This window comes from Somniosus microcephalus, chromosome 31 (genome assembly GCF_052327205.1).
Source record: "Somniosus microcephalus isolate GS21.2 chromosome 31, FLI_Smic_1.0, whole genome shotgun sequence".
Lineage (NCBI taxonomy): Eukaryota > Metazoa > Chordata > Chondrichthyes > Squaliformes > Somniosidae > Somniosus > Somniosus microcephalus.
In genome coordinates, this window is record NC_141017.1 from 24,442,308 (window position 1) to 24,459,133 (window position 16,826).

The window sequence follows — 16,826 nt, forward strand, 5'->3', positions numbered from 1 at the left end:
TCCCATGGCCACTATTTCAAAGAAGAGCAGGGGGAGTTCTCCCCGGTGTCCTGGGCCAACATTTATCCCTCAATCAACATCACTAAAGCAGATGATCTGGTCATTGTCACATTGCTGTTTGTGGGAGCTTGCTGTGTGTAAATTGGCTGCTGCGTTTCCTACATTACAACAGTGACTACACTCCAAAAATACTTCATTGGCTGTAAAGCTCTTTGGGACATCCTGAGGTTGTGAAAGGCGCTATAGAAATGCCAAGTCTTTCTCTCTTTCATTACACAGACTATAATGGACACCTGGGAATGTCTACTTCTCTTCAGCTGGGAGAGGTGGACAGTTTGCAGTTGTCGCATCAAAACTCACTTTTATGCTGGCGCCCGTTTACTTTGGATTCTGGGAGACCAACGTCCATGAACTGGCGCCCTGTGTTTACTCGGCAATACGGGAGCTGGATCCAGCGGTGCAAACTGACAAGACACCTGGCTCCCAGAATCCAAACTAGCTGAGCATCAGTGTACAAAAGAAAAAAAGGAAGACTTGCATTTCTATAGCGCCTTTCCTGACCACCAGATGTCCTTTACAGCAGTACGGTCACTGTTGTAATGTAGGAAACGCGGCAGCCAATTTGCGCACAGCAAGCTCCCACACACAGCAATGTGCTAATGACCAGATCATCTGTTTTAGTGATGTTGATTGAGGGATAAATAGTGGCCAACACACCAGGGATAACTCTTCAAAATAGTGCCATGGGATCTTTTACGTCCACCTGAGAGAGCAGATGGGGCCTCGGTTTAACGTCTCATCCGAAAGACGGCACCTCCGACAGTGCGGCACTCCCTCAGCACTGCACTGGGAGTGAGTGTCAGCCTAGATTTCTTGTGCTCAAGTCTCTGGAGTGGGGACTTGAACCCACAACCTTCTGACTCAGAGGCGAGAGAGAGAGCGCTGCCCACTGAGCCACAACCAACAGCTAAAACAGTTAAAGTTCTTGAAATCTTTCGTCTCCACATCCTTGCACCATCACAGACATCAGAAATGCTAGACAAACACATGGCTCACACAGCTCGTGCGAATGTGTTCGGTCTGAAGGCCACACTCATCAGCTGTGATGGTCTGCACGCTCGACTGACGTCACAATCTGCGGGCTCAGGAGATCATGGCGGTAGTGTTTAGCGCCGCCGCAAAATGACGTCAATTTTGCAAGCGGCGCTAAAATCGCTGCGCTCGGGCGTTAAGTTCCTAACGCCCCGTTAGCGCCCCCTGGAGGCACTAACGGGAGGCGCTAACCAACGAACTTTTCCTCCGATGACTCTTACTTTGGTTTAGTTCTGTGTCCTCCACTTTCTTCCGCCAATTGACCATTCCACGTCTGTGGGCCTCGACATTCAGCACTAGCCGGCTATCTGATTGGCCGGTGGAGGCATCCCACCAGAGCTTGATCTTACCCTCACCGCCTGGCGCACTCTCCAGCGGGAGGCTGAGGCTGGGGATCAGGGATGGGAGCACTGGCTGATTTTTCCCTTCACTCAGCCAACGGCACTGAGGCCCAACTGTAGCTGGCCTTCGGCTGGCCCAGCTGACATCCCAAAGATAATCACAGGCGTGGCTGGACATTCGGCCCTTCCATTGAAACCTACCCCATCACAGCATCTAACCGCCCCTTGACCCATTTGAGATTTTGCCTTCACTCCCCTACCCAGAGACCATGCCAGGTATTGATCACTCTTGTGTGATGTGCTTCCTGACATCGGTCCTGAACTTGCCTATTATCAGTTTGCCCATGTGTCCTTGACCAGCCAACAATAGTGGGCCCTTCCAGGTCTGTACGGCTCAGTTCTACACTGGGTGTTATCCTCACCAAGTGAGTCACTGTCATTATTGATTCATTGTTATTGATTAACCCACTATCTGTCGTTGCATTCACAGAATTAATAGATACCATCAGGAAATTTCCAATTAAACAGGTTCGGCAGGACCAGGGGTCACAAATTTAAGTTGTATAAGGTCAGATCTAGGTTAGATGTCAGGAGGTTGTTCTTTTCCCAGAGAATAGTGGACGTCTGGGAGAGGCTGTCGACTCATGTGGTGGGCGCGGAACGCTGAATTCCTTCAAGTGAGAGCTGGATTTGTTTCTGGCTGGGGCGGAGATCACCTCTTACAGAAGGTGGGTACTGCAGGGAATTCAGGGCCAGAGAGATCGCCTGGACTAGTGTCCATTGCCTAGATGGGTCGGAGAAGAATTTCCCAGATTTTCCCCCCCCCAAATTGGCCTGGGTTTTTCGCCTCTCCCAGGAGATCACATTGTTTCGGGTGGGGTGGAGAGTATGAGGGTGAAATTGGGTGCCTTTGCTTTGCGACTGGGCGCGACGCTGACATCGACTCCCGCCATTGCGGCAGCGCTACGGCATTGTGCCCCGATCTCCTTCGCCCGGAGGTCGCGACAGCATCGCCGTGCGCATCGCCCCGGTAGTGCCCCTGACCCGAAATTGACTTCTGCTCGAAAACACCGACAGCTGCAGGAGGCGCGCATCGGGCGGCCGGCCCCTTCGGGGGGGGCGATGATTAAAGGCGAGGTGGCCGAGGTAAGTGAAAAAAAACCTTACCTTTCCTGTTCGAGTTTTTTTTTCGCGGGTTCCTGCCCGCGATCGATCATCCCGGCACTCTGCTTGATCGCGCCGGATCACGGCTGCCTTGGTGGTCCAGGCAGGTACTTTTAAAATCGCAGAACCTGCAGTGATGGCTCTTCCCTTTAAGGGAGGGATGGAGGCTTTGTACACGGCAGCGCGGCCTGGCCCAGTGTGCAGCACTGCTGAAGTCTCCGCCCCGCTCTCCGACGTTAGCGCCCTAAGAAGGAAGTGGAACCTCTTGGGGCGCTCAAACTCAATTTCGTGGTTGCCGGCGCTAAGTAGCGCCCCAAGATGGTCGATACCGAATTTCTCCCTCTCTCTGTTGTGATTCACAAGGTATCGCAATTATGTGGGACAGGTCGATGGACCAGAGGGTCTTTACCTGTCCGTCATTGTTCGTACGTTCGTATGAAATCAACAAATCAGCAAACAAGAACGTGATCTGTTCATGGAATGGAGAGATTGGGTTGCCATTTGTAACTTGCTCCTTCGGACCGCTAGATCTCAGCTAAGATTTTGGAGGGTGAGATTGTGAGATCGCGTGAGAAGTGAGATATTGAGTAGATTTGTGAGTTGAGATCTTGGATTGTATCGGAGGTGAGATTGTGAGTAGAAGGGCCGAATGGCCCACTCCTGCTCCTATTTTTCTATGTTTCTATGTTACGATATGAGATTTTGGACAGTGAGGTTAGATTCAGATAGATTTGAGAGGTGCGATTGCAGTTTGGAGTTGAAAGGTAAGTTTTGGATCGATTTCCGAGAGGCGATTTCAGGTAGATTTGCAATGTGTTGGGATGATCCCATGGTCTGTAACAATGACAGTGAGGTTGATAATATGGGCTGCTGTATTCAAAGAAAGATGTGGCTCTGTGAGTGACAGATATAACAGGGCCAAATCACAGACTGACAGCCAATGGACGATGGACCTGAGTGTGAAAACAGGCCTTAGTCCCACCCCCAGGGATCTGAACAAACATCCCTGCCAACTTCAGCTCAGGCAGAAAACTACCGAGTAAAGCATCAGTGTATCGCAATCAGGACGCTCACCAGAGAGTGAGGGAAAGAGAGAGAGAGAGAGAGAGAGAGAGTGAAGGAGAGGTAGAGAGAGAGAATGTGAGCGAGATAGTGAGCGAGAGAAAAGAGAGAAAGACAGAGAGAGAGAGAGAGTGAAGGAGAGGGGGAATGTGAGAGAGATAGAGAGTGAAAGAGAGAAAAGAAAAGAGAGAAAGAGAGAGAGAGAGAGAGTGAAGGAGAGAGAGAATGTGAGAGAGACAGAGTGAAGGCGAGAGAGGGATTGTGAAAGAGACAGAGAGTGAAAGAGAGGAAAGAAAACAGAGAGAGACAGAGAGTGAAGGAGAGAAAATGTGAGAGAGACAGAGAGTGAAAGAAAAAGAGAAAAGATAAGAAAGACAGAGAGCGAGCAAAAGAGAGAGGTATAGTGAAAGAAAGTGAGAAAGGAAGAGTGAAATAGAGAGAGACAGGAAAATAAAGAGAGAGAGAGAGAGAGTGAAAGAGAGAAAGGAAAAGAAGGAAATTAGGAAAGGGAAAAAGCAAAGCGGGCGAGTGGAAAGAGAGATAGAAAGGGTGAGTGACTGTGAGAGAGGGAGGGAGACAGAAAGTGAGAACATGAGAGAGAAAGCAAGGGAGAGAGAGTGAGTTTAAGGATTGCAAACCAGAAAAGGGACAAATAAAATCAAAAGCTTGTGAAGAATTAAGTTCGGGAGTCAGAAGACAAGCAGCAAGGTGTAGAAGAATCTTCTTTGCACTTGCTGAACATCCCACAAAAGGGGGGAAGCCCGGCTGCGAAGATAGACCACACAAAGCGGGGTCACAGCCAGCGCTGTCCTGCTGAGGTGAGGGTGCGAGCCAGCATCCTGGGTTAATGCTGGTGCTGGCTGCTCCCTGTGCGCCTTCAGATCCTGCTCTGCAATACTTCATCAGCAGCACTCATTGAAATATTAGCCAGAAGATAGTCTATTGGACTTCGCCGTGTGACAGGAGAGTGAAGGTAAAGTGCCTTTGTTGCTGTTATTAGCTTTTTGTGTTTGGAAATAATCAAAGTCGTGGGACATCCAACAGCAGGCAGGCGGCTCTGTGTGAACTGGGCTGCAGCCGGTGTAATGTGAAGAGAAAGTGTCCACTGACCAGGGGAATTAAATCTAAATGACCCAGTTAATCAGGAAAGGGGAAGGTTCATCGCTACGCTACTTATAATAAAATCGTAAATATGAGTATATGGACATGTTGATAGAGGGATGTGAAAGAGATAGAGAGTGAAAGAAAAGAGAGAGAGAGAGCGTGAAAGAGAGAGAGAGACATAGAGTGAGGGAGACAGAGAGAAAGTAAGAGAGTGAAAGAGAGAGAGACAGGAAAATAGAGAGAGAGAGACAGAGGAAGAGTGAAAGAGAGAGAGACAGAGAGAGAGTGAAAGAGAGAGAGAGACAGAGAGAAAGTAAGAGAGTGAAAGAGAGACAGGAAAATAGAGAGAGAGAGACAGAGAGAGTGAAAGAGAGAGAGAGAGACAGAGTGAGAGAGACAGAGAGAAAGTAAGAGAGTGAAAGAGAGACAGGAAAATAGAGAGAGAGAGACAGAGAGAGTGAAAGAGAGGGAGAGAGACAGAGTGAGAGAGACAGAGAGAAAGTAAGAGAGTGAAAGAGAGAGAGAGACAGGAAAATAGAGAGAGACAGAGAGAGAGTGAAAGCGAGAGAGAGACATAGAGTGAGAGAGAGAGAGAAAGTAAGAGAGTGAAAGAGAGAGAGAGAGACAGGAAATGAGAGAGAGAGACAGAGAGAGTGAAAGAGACATAGAGTGAAAGAGACAGAGAGAAAGTAAGAGAGTGAAAGAGAGAGACAGGAAAAGAGAGAGAGACAGAGAGAATGAAAGAGAGAGAGAGACAGGAAAAGAGAGAGAGACAGAGAGAGTGAAAGAAAGAAAGGAAAAGAGAGAAAGCAAAAGAAGGAGATTAGGAAATGGAAAAGGCCGAGAGGGCGAGTGGGATTAGCATCAAACAGGAAAGTTCTGCTCCTGCAGTGAATGTCGTTACTGTTGATAATGTCAGTTTAAAAGGTTCAATTTCTGCTTGCTGATATTGAAAGGACTGGACTATAGCCGATTGTTGTATTCGCAGCGGGCTGCTGTGAGAGCCACTGCCAGTCACAGATACAAGGCAGTGCTGGCACTAGGGTCTCAGTACAATGTGGCGCTGGGTGTGTGTGAGAGAACATTCATACTGTTTCCAGTTGAACTGTGAAAAAACATCTCGTGGTAGAATTCGATTCAACCTTTCCCAACCCGGCTGAGTCTGGAAGGAACATTCTGAGCTGGATAACACAGGGATGAAAAACTGGGGTGGTCACTGGTGGTGGGAGCAATCTGAAGGGATGAACTAGGAGTAAGACCCAAGTGTTTTGGTACGACATTAAGATGGATTCGTTTAAGTGAGATTTTTCCTTATCGTCTCATTCACTAAACCAACCCAGTGACAACACTGCAAGATATAAACAGTAAATCCTGCCATCAGATAGATTCAGGAAATACCTCATCAGGTCCAGATAGCAGCCTGATATGTCCAGGACCCTTGAAATAGATCCTAAATCCCCAAAGATACCATATAGGAACATAGGAACAGGAGGAGGCCATTGAGCCCCTCGAGCCTGTTCCACCAGTCAATGAGATCATGGCTGATCTGCGACCTAACTCCATGTACCCTGCCTTTGCCCCATAGCCCATAACAATGTTCCCCGTAATTTTTGGGGGGGCCGCATGGCGGCTTTAACTGGCTGCGCGGCCCATTCAAAAGTCCGCACATGGGCGTTTTTCTCAATGCGCGGGACCCCCTAGAACGTTGTGTGGCCGCGTGCCGTACAGCTTAACACGAACATTGCCCCTCAATACCTTTGGTTAACAAATATCTATCAATCTCAGATTTAAAATTAACAATTGATCTAACATCAATTGCCGATTGCGGAAGAGAGTTCCAAACTTCTACCGCCCTTTGTGTGTAGAAGTGTTTCCTAATTTCACTCCTGAAAGGTCTGGCTCTAATTTTTAGACTCTTCCCCCTAGTCCTAGAATCCCAACCAGCAGAAATAGTTTCTCTCTATCGACCCTATCTGTTCCCCTTAATATCTTAGCATCATAGAAATTACAGCACACAATAGGCATCAAGGGGTATGGGGAGAGAGCGGGAACATGGTATTGAGATAGAGGATCAGCCATGATCATATTGAATGGCAGCACGGTGGCATAGTGGTTAGCACTGTTGCCTCACAGCGCCAGGGACCCGGGTTCGAATCCGGCCTCGGGTGACTGTCTGTGTGGAGTTTGCACATTCTCCCCGTGTTTGCGTGGGTTTTCTCCGGGTGCTCCGGTTTCCTCCCACAGTCCAAAGATGTGCGGGTTAGGATGATTGGCTATGATAAATTGACCCTTAGTGTTAGGGGGATTAAATACGTGGGGTTACGGGGATAGGGTGGGATATGTGTTGGTGTAGGGGTTACGGGGATTGGGTGGGATATGTGTCGGTGCATGCTCGATGGGCCGAAATGGCCTCTATCTGCACTGTGGGGTTTCTGTGATTCTGTGAATGGCGGAGCAGGGCCGAATGGCCTACTCCTGCTCCTATTTTTTTTCTATTAGCACATAAGGGGACTATTCAACCCAGCCTATTGCCAAGGGCGGCCTTTGCCTTGTGGGCGTCCCGTGCAATGGTTCGGTTTGGGACCCCTATATTTAACGAAACACTACCGACTTAATCTGGTGTCAAATCCGCGCCCGTACGGCCGTGGAAAGGCCTGATCGCCATAGGTAATAGAAAAATAGCTGGCAAAATGATGAGGGATCAGCTATTGCCATTGCATAGGTGTCCTTCTGCTCAAGGCCCCGAGCATTTGCATGGGTTCCAAGGTCCTAATGCCACCTTTGCGCGCTGCAGCTCCAACAAGAGCTGTCTGGCAGGATTTTCCTCTCATTCGTTTCTGGGTTTGGGCCACTAGTGGGATGGGCAGCTGCAGATAATCGGGCAGGGACCCACGAGGCAGGAACTCGCACTTTCTGCACCATTGGTTTCCACCAGAGGTGATATCAGATGCAGGGAGTGCCCGGCCAAACATGGAAGGGTGGGGGGGTGGGGTTGGGGGTATTCAAATTAGGCGATAAAAACAGAGCGACATCAAACTCCAGTGAAATTAGGAAACACTTCTACATGCAAAGTGGTAGAAGTTTGGAACTCTCTTCCACAAGCGGCAATTGATGCTGGGCCAATTGTTAATTTTAAATCTGAGATTGATAGATTTTTGTTAACCAAAGGTATTAAGGGATATGGAGTTAGGTCACAGATCAGCCATGATCTCATTGAATGGCAGAATAGGCTCAAGGGCCTCCTCCACTTCCTGTGTTTCTACCACATTTCAGCCTTGGCAACACTGAATATTGGAAAGCCTGTATAGTACAGGAAGCCAATTAACTGTATTTTTTTATTCACTCACACAGTCCATCGTAGCAGGTTTTTTTTTGATACAACTGAGCCATTTCAGAGGGCAGTTAAGAATCTGTAGTCACATATAGACCTTCCCTAAACGACATTAGTGGGTTTTTACAAGAACCCAGTAGTTTTAAGGCCACCATTATTGATACTAGCTTTTTATTCCTGAATTTATAACTGAATTTAAATTCCCCAGCTGCTGTGGTGGGATTTGATCTGGATTATTAGTCCAGGCTTACTGGATTACTAGTCCAGTAACATAACCAATATGCTACCGTACCCCAGTGTATATAACAATATATACCACAGGTGTTCAGTGTATACACCAGACCTCCAGTATATACAACAAAAACATACAGTATTCCGAAGTGAGGTGGAACTCCAGAAAAAACATTAAATGTCCGAACTGGGAGAAAACTGGGAAATAAATAATTTCACTGAACTCTGAATGGACACGGATTCTTGAAGGCCTTAGAGCGGGTGCAGAAAAGATTTACAAGAATGGTTCCAGGGATGAGGGACTTCAGTTACGGGGATAGACTGGAGAAGCAGGGGTTGTTCGCCTTAGAGCAGAGAAGGCTGAGAGGAGATTTGATAAAGGTGTTCAAAATCATGAGGGGTCTGGACAGAGTAGACGGAGAGAAACTGTTCCCATTGGCGGAATGGTCGAAAACCAGAGGACACAGATTTAAGGTGATTGGCAGAAGAACCAAAGGCAACATGAGGAAAAACTTTGTTACGCAGCGAGTGGTTAGGATCTGGAATGCACTGTCTGAAAGGGTGGTGGAGGCAGATTCAATCGTGGCTTTCAAAAGGGAATTGGATAAGTACCTGAAGGAAAAAAATTGCAGGGCTACAGGGAAAGGGCGGGGGAGTGGGACTAGCTGAAGTGCTGTTGCAGAGAGCTGGCACGGGCTCGACAGGCCGAATGGCCTCCTTCTGTGCTGTAACCAATCTATGATTCTATGAAAGATATTATGAGATGCATTTTTAAAAGCAACAGGAACTTCAGACAATTATTAACACTGCTTTATCATTCCTAGGCAATTCCGCACATTAGGAGTTAAAGATGGACAATTCGCCTGGGCTATTGAATTCCTTGGCACCCCCAGCGCTGATGGTGTTGGCATCTACGGCTGAAAGCACCAGAGGTACCACCACCCTCTGCCAGCAGGCTCGAACCTTCGCGGTGCCAGTCACGATGGACAAAGCCCAGGTTCCTTTTCTGGGTCCTTCCTACACATTGGCACCCATGTATCACCAGCCTGATCGGTCCAACGTGGACTACCCGCCCCAGCTCCTGCACCTGCACCCACAGTTTAGCATGCTGGGCTATGGCGCCCTCCGGTCCTTCCCGCCCTTTCAGGAGGTCGAGCGGTTCCGCCCTGCGTACCTTGCTTCAAAGAGACTGAAGCACCTCCCGAGCGTGGAGCCTCCTCAGATCAGGTATCTCGCCTCGGACAGAGAATTTAAAAAATACAGGGCCCACATTCCCACTGGCTCCCTGGCAGTTGGAAAACACGACACGGCAGGAGGACCGGGAACCACGTCCAACTCTGACATCCTGTGGAAAAACTCGCAGCCCAACAGGAGTAAAAGTAAGGAACGAACATTCATGGTTTTATTTAGTCATTCGGTTTTAAGAGAGGAGTGCAGTTGGTTTGGTTGAAGATGTTTCGGGGGGGCTGCGGCCCATTTGCAATGAGGTTCCGGGGTACCTGGCAGCGTGCAGGGAAAGGTTCAGTTCAGTACATCTCAGGGTCCGTTCGCAGCCTACCTCTCCAGCGCCCATGGTTGGCCTGCCAACCTCCACCTCCACTCATGGCCTTGCCCAGCCGCGGTACGTCGACTGAGCTGAGTTTCATTGGTACTCGCTCACCTTTTCTTGCCTTCTAAAAAAGGAAGATAATGGCCCAGTAATTCCGAGCACAACGCGTGAGTAAGGACGGGGTACTCACGCGTGTGCCCGGAGGAATTGCCGGTTTTCAGCATGCACAGCGCATGCGCTGAAAACCGGCATTTCCTGTCCTCTGACCCAAGGGGTTAAGAGGCAGAACGCGTGCGACTGCACAGGCAGCGCGTGCGCAGTGAAATTCCTTTTTTTTTTCAGAGTTGCCCGAGTGTAAAGGCCTCCGGTTTTTACGCGTGGGAAAACCAGATGTAAGTACTTAGTTTTACAGGTAAGTGGGCTTTTAGTACAATGTAGAAATTTTTTTTCCACAGGTTTATTATTTTTAAAGAATTTACAGTAAGGTAAGTTTAGTTTTAGACCCTATTTTTAAAAAATTTATTTTTTTCAAAAAATTGATTAATTGTTTAAAACATTTTTTAAAACTTATTTATAGTTAATATAATCAGTGGGATGTTTTTTAAAATTTTATTTAAAGTTAAAGTAGTGTTTTGGCAGCCCATACTTTTCATGAGTTTCCCCTCCCCTGATTGGCTGCACAGTGCTCACCTGATCCCAGCCGGCACATCGCACTAACTACGCCGCTGGATCAGGTTAGCACAGCGCGCCGACATCAGAACCGGGCCAGTGACAGGAAATGCAAGCAGGCCCGGGTTTCAGATGTCGGCGCGCAGGGTGAGTGCAGATCGGGGGCTTGCACGCGTGGCAAGCTCCCGATCCTAATTTCAGGGCCAATGGATTGAGATTTGGAGGCAGGCTTATCCAGGCTTCCATCTGCAAGGCCAAGGGCCCCAGTAAACCAGAAACATTTGGGCCTGTAGCTTTTTTTTCTCGTCTTTGCGTGGCGAAGTGTCACTTGGCAACTGCCCACAGCAACCTGATTGAAAACCAGACCTCCCCCATGAGGCGGGGGGTAACGTGATGAAACCTGCAGGAACAGATCCAGCCATAGTTGGCAATCCTGCCTCTTGGGTCAGCCTTGGCTCAGTGGGTAGCACGACTTGCCTCTGAGTCGGAAGGTTGTGGGTTCAAGTCCCGCTCCAGGGGCTTGAGCACCTAAAGCTAGGCTGACACTCCAGTACGGTGCTGAGGGAGTGCTGCACTGTCGGAGGTGCTGTCGTTCGGATGAGACGTTAAACCGAGGCCCCGTCTGCTCTCTCAGGTGAACATAGAAGATCCCCTGGCCACTATTTCGAAGAAGAGCAAGGGGGAGTTCTCCAACTGTCCTGGGGCCAATATTTATCCCTCAACCAACATCACTAAAACAGATTATCTGGTCATTATCACATTGCTGTTTGTGGGAGCTTGCTGTGCGCAAATTGGCTGCCGCATTTCCTACATTACAACAGTGGCTACACTTCAAAAAGTACTTCATTGGCTGTAAAGCACTTTGGAACATTCTGGGGCTGTGAACAGCGCTGTATAAAAGCAGGTTTTCCCATCTTTACTCATTCCGCTGTCTGTACGCGGCTGCATCCCTGAATAGGTTGAAAATCGAATGATAATCTCCATCTGTTTTTCAAATGGCCCTCAACAAGAACAACTTGCATTGATATAGCGCCGATACATATTTATATCAATTTACAGCTAACTTTCCGCTGCTTTTGTAAAAGGAAGCAGTGAGCATTCCTATTTTGGGAATGTTGTGCTGTATGTGGTCAATCCAGGTTTCCCATTCAATTTTCCACATCGCCGTAAAGTTTTGACCTGAATAGCTGGGGCCTTGCTGCCATAAAAGGGTTAAGAAATGTTTGTGGAAGTGACAGAAAGGATGCTTTCAGCCTGGTCCCCTGTGTCAGACCCACAGGCGAGATCCCCATCATTGAAATTCTTTTGTGCCTCCCGGATCGGACACAGGTTGTGTTAAGTGTGAAATGAGGCCCGTTTGTTGTGGGATTGTTCTCATGTAAGTCTGTTATGTTGCTAATTGGCTGTGAGAGGGGTGACTGGCTGGGTTCCTGCGGCTCTGCGGGCTGTCTTTCAGTGTGCAGCCTCCGTATCTAAGGGCTGTACCCACACAGATGATTGCTGTTAGGGGCGGGCCCACCACTGCTAAATGTGACTTGTCTAATTTTCAGACCTCCACCCACCCCCTCCGCTTTTATTTCTGAAACTCTTCACCACGGAGCTAACTTTGAGTTTGAAGACCTCCCGAGTGAAGTCCATGACTTTAGAAGGATTAGCGGGATGGTTCAGTCAAGCCACTTTTGTATTCAGTTGCAGTGTCAGCTTGTCAGTTTGCTTACAGTTTTATAGTTTGATAGCAAAATACTGCGGATGCTGGAAATCCGAAATAACAACAGAAAATGCTGGAAAAACTCAGCAGGCCAGGCAACATCTGTGGAGAGAGAAATAGAGTCAACGTTTCGAGTCAAACTCTTTGTCAAGACTAAAGAGTTTGACTCGAAACGTTGACTCTATATTTCTCTCTCCACGGATGTTGCCTGGCCTGTTGAGTTTTTCCAGCATTTTCTGTTGTTATACAGTTTTATAGTTACTTGAATAACTTGCCTGTTAATGGGAACTTTGGGTTCAAATGGACAATTCAGCTTGTTGGAGTAGCTTAATGGCTTTAGCTTCCTGTTGTTTTATTCGTTCATGGGATCTGGGCGTCGCTGGCAAGGCCAGCATTTATTGCCCAGTCCCTAATTGCCCTGGAGAAGGTGGTGGTGAGCCGCCTTCTTGAACCGCTGCAGTCCGTGTGGTGAAAGCGCTCCCACAGTGCCGTTAGGGAGGGAGTTCCAGGATTTTGACCCAGCGACGATGAAGGAACGGCGATACACTTCAAAGTCAGGATGGTATGTGACTTGGAGGGGAACTTGGAGGTGGTGGTGTTCCCCATGCGCCTGCTGTCCTTGTCCTTCCAGGTGAAAGAGGTCGCGGGTTTGGGAGGTGCTGCCGAAGAAGCCTTGGGGAGTTGCTGCAGTGCATCTTGTAGATGGTACACACTGCAGCCACGGTGTGCCGGTGGTGGAGGGAGTGAATGTTTAAGGTGGTGGATGGGGTGCCAATCAAGCGGGCTGCTTTGTCCTGGATGGTGTCGAGCTTCTTGAGTGTTGTTGGAGCTGCACTCATCCAGGAGGGAGTGCCAAAAGGGATCAGCATATACTAATGGTGTTTGGTGTACTGTATATTGATTGAGATCAGCGCACATGGATGGTGATTGGTATATATTGATTGAGATCAGATGGAAAATAAGAGTCTAAATGGGGTAGAGGAGCAAAAGGAACTGGGAGTACAAATTCATAAATCACTAAAAGTTGCGACACAGGCCAATAAGGCCATAACGAAAGCAAACCACGCCCGAGGGTTTATTGTAGAGGGATAGAATTGAAAAGTAGAGAAGTTATGTTAAAATTGTATTGAAGCTTGGTTAGACCACACCTGTGTACAGTTCTGGTCGCCATATTATAAAAAGGATATAGAGGCACTGGAGAGGGTGCAGAGAAGATTTACAAGGATGGTACCAGAAATGCGAGGGTATATATATCAGGAAAGGATGAACAGGCTGGGTCTCTTTTCTCTTGAAAAGAGAAGGCTGAGGGGTGACCTAATAGAGGTCTTTAAAATTATGAGAGGTTTTTATAGAGTGGATACAGAGAGAATGTTTCCACTTGTGGGGAAGAGCAAAACTAGAGGCCATCAATATAAGATCGTCACAAGAAATCCAATAGGGAATTCAGGAGAAACTTCTTTACCCAGAGAGTGGTGAGAATGTGGAACTCGCTACCACAGGGAGTGGTTGAAGCGAATAGTATCGATACATTTAAGGGGAGGCTGGACAAGCAGATGAGGGAGAAGGGAATAGAGGGTTACGCTGATAGATTTAGATGAGGAAAGACGGGAGGAGGCTCGAGTGGAGCATAAACACCGGCATGGACTGGTTGGGCCGAATGGCCTGTTTCTGTGCCGTATATCTGATGTAATTCCATGTAATACACTGATGGAGTTTGTGTGCATGTTGATGGGCTTCAGTTAACATAAATTAATAGGATTTAAACTCCCACATCACAATGTGGAAGACACATGCATATCTTGTCATCCCCACATGTACATCCTGCCTCTAACTCACTGCACTTCTAAACCTGCAATGTCATTGAATGTTCAAGTCTCAGAGTTGCCGGCCAGTCAGTCTCACTTGGCCTCATTGCTAGAATCAGATTTTGACCACTACGATTGGAAAGAAAGAAAGACTTGCATTTCTATAGCGCCTTTCACGACCACCGAACGTCCCAAAGCTTTTTACAGCCAATGAGGTACTTTTTGGAGCGTAGCCACTGTTGTAATGTAGTCCCTTGTACCGGGGCTAAAGGGGTTAAATTATGAGGACCAGTTGCATAGACTAGGCTTGTCTTCCCTCGAACATAGAAAATTAAGGGCTGATCTAATCGAGGTGTTTAAGATGATTAAAGGTAGAGAGAGAGAAAGTATTTCCTCTGGTGGGGGGAGTCCAGAATAAAGGGGCATAACCTTAAAATTAGAGCCAGGCCGCTCAGGGGTGATGTCGGGAAGCACTTCTTCACACAAAAGGGTCGTGGAAATCTGGAACTCTCTCCCCCAAAAAGCTGTTGATGCGGGGGTGTGGGGGGGGGAGGGGGGGTGGCGGGCGGGGGGAGTTGGTCAATTGAAAATTTCAAGACTGATATTGTGGCAGAACCACTGAATGACTCTGGATAACTGTATACAATTCTCTTTAACGATGTTCTAACACCAGCCTAAACCTGTACCATTGTGTTAGGCATTACTGTGTTTTGTATATAGAGTTTGCATGTACGGGGCGTGGCCCCTTTAAGAGCGCGGGCAAACGCGATGACGTCACGTCGCAAACCACGGGGCTGCCCAGTCAGTCCCTGTAGCATCTCCTTTGAGTAACGACCTGTTTAATTGCTCTCCTGCGTCGATCTCAGTTATTCGTAGGAATTCGTTAATTCCTACAATATGATAGATTGTTGTTAAGCAAGGGTATTAAGGGATGTGGACCCAAGGTAAATGCAGTTGAGATACAGATTAGCCATGATCTAATGGAATAGTGGAACAGGCTCGAGGGGCTGAATGGCCTACTCCCATTCCTATGTAACGTGCTGCAGCAGAGAGTGTTGTGGGTGCCATCCCTGGCAATCATAAACTGGCAGGACACGCTCTGCTCCCCAAAGAAGCACAGCCCCCATTTGCTATTTAAGAACATAAGAACATAAGAAATAGGAGCAGGAGTCGGCCATTCGGCCCCTCGAGCCTGCTCCGCCATTCAATAAGATCAAGGCTGGTCTTCTACCTCATCTCCACTTTCCTGCACTATCTCCATATCCCTTGAATCCATTAGTATCCAAAAATCTATCGATCTTGGTCTTGAATATACTCAACGACTGAGCCTCCACAGCCCTCGGGGGTACAGAATTCCCAAGATTCACCACCCTCTGAGTGAAGAAATTTCTCCTCATCTTAGTCCTAAATGGCTGACTGCTTATTCTGAGACTGTGACCCCTGGTTCTAGACTCCCCAGCCAGGGGGAAACATCCTCCCTGCATCTACCCTGTCAAGCCCTGTAAGAATTTTATATGTTTCCAATGAGATCATCACTCATTCTTCTAATCTCTAGGGAATATAGGCCTAGTCTACTCAATCTCTCCTCATAGGACAATCCCCCCATCCCAGGAATCAGTCTGGTGAACCTTTGTTGCACTCCCGCTATGGCAAGTATATCCTTCCTTAGGTAAGGAGACCAAAACTGTACACAATACTCCAGGTGTGGTCTCACTATATAATTGTCCAGGAAACTTTGTTATATCCGGCACCGACGGGACCGAGCTGTTGCCGATCTATGAAAAGTTCCGGACAGACCAGCGCTAAATGTTGAAGCATATGGAGGTTTTCATCTCCGTATCTGACAACAAACACTGTTGCTTAGCAACAGCTTGTAAACAGTCGGCCCGTACCTTGGAAGCGTCTCTGTAGCTTAGCAACAGCTTCAGAGAGGCTTTCCAGAGACTGACTGTTTAAAAAAAATGCTAGGAGAAGGAAAAAAAAGGAAAAAAACCTAACAAAACTGCTACTGATTTCTGCCGTTAGATCGAGGTTTCCGGCCATACAACCTCCGGATAAACCAAAGTTTCCTGTAATAAGACTTCTTTACTCTTATACTCCAATTTATTTGTGCACAGGCAGTGACTCGAGGGGGTCACGTATAATTCGACCACCCAGATCGGACACCTCGGGTGGAGTAATTGAGGAAAGAATTGCATGAGGGGAAAAAAAAACCAGAATTTGACCTGCCGGAGGTCAGTGTGAGCAGTGGGATTTCTCATATTGCCCCTGTCAGACCCTCTGGCCACTTTCACACCCTCTTTGTCCTCTCGTTTGTGACTCTTCCCTTTCTCATGGAAATAAATGGTGAGACTGAGAGGAGGGGGGTGAACCACAGCGAGGGGGGGTGGGTGGCGCATTGTAATGGCCACCTGGTAGGAGATGAGCGTCGGATGATGGGGAGGAGATGAGCTACTAAAGTTAAAATGCATGTTGATTATTTTAATGCTTCTCTCTGCTCCTGATTGATGTTTTGTAGGCAGCCTCTCTTAAAGCCACAGAGGCCCTTTTGTTCTGAGTTCACAGGCTGGTTTTTTAATTTACTAGATACACACAGGCTCAAATCCTTGCACCATTTTTACCTCCAGTTCCCCCAGCTCGAAGGAGTTTTAGGATCATTCTCGAGATTTAGTGTAAATGATTGACTCTGCTTTGAATCTTGCCTTCACATCTAAAGCGGCTGAAATTCTGATCGGAAAATTAAACAGGCGAATCCCCGCTTCACGCACTC

General features: G+C 47.8%; 1 protein-coding gene across 1 annotated transcript in view; it reads left to right on the forward strand.

Moving 5' to 3' along the window:
- The first annotated feature begins 3,307 nt into the window (after positions 1-3,307).
- Positions 3,308-16,826, forward strand: part of LOC147097652 (E3 ubiquitin-protein ligase RNF220-like) — a 100,146-nt gene continuing 86,627 nt past the window's right edge. Inside the window, exons 1-2 of the mRNA XM_085971641.1 lie at positions 3,308-4,632; positions 9,150-9,704. Of these exons, the coding sequence (XP_085827767.1) occupies positions 9,176-9,704 (529 nt within the window). The 5' untranslated portion in view covers positions 3,308-4,632; positions 9,150-9,175. The remainder of the gene's footprint in view (positions 4,633-9,149; positions 9,705-16,826) is intronic.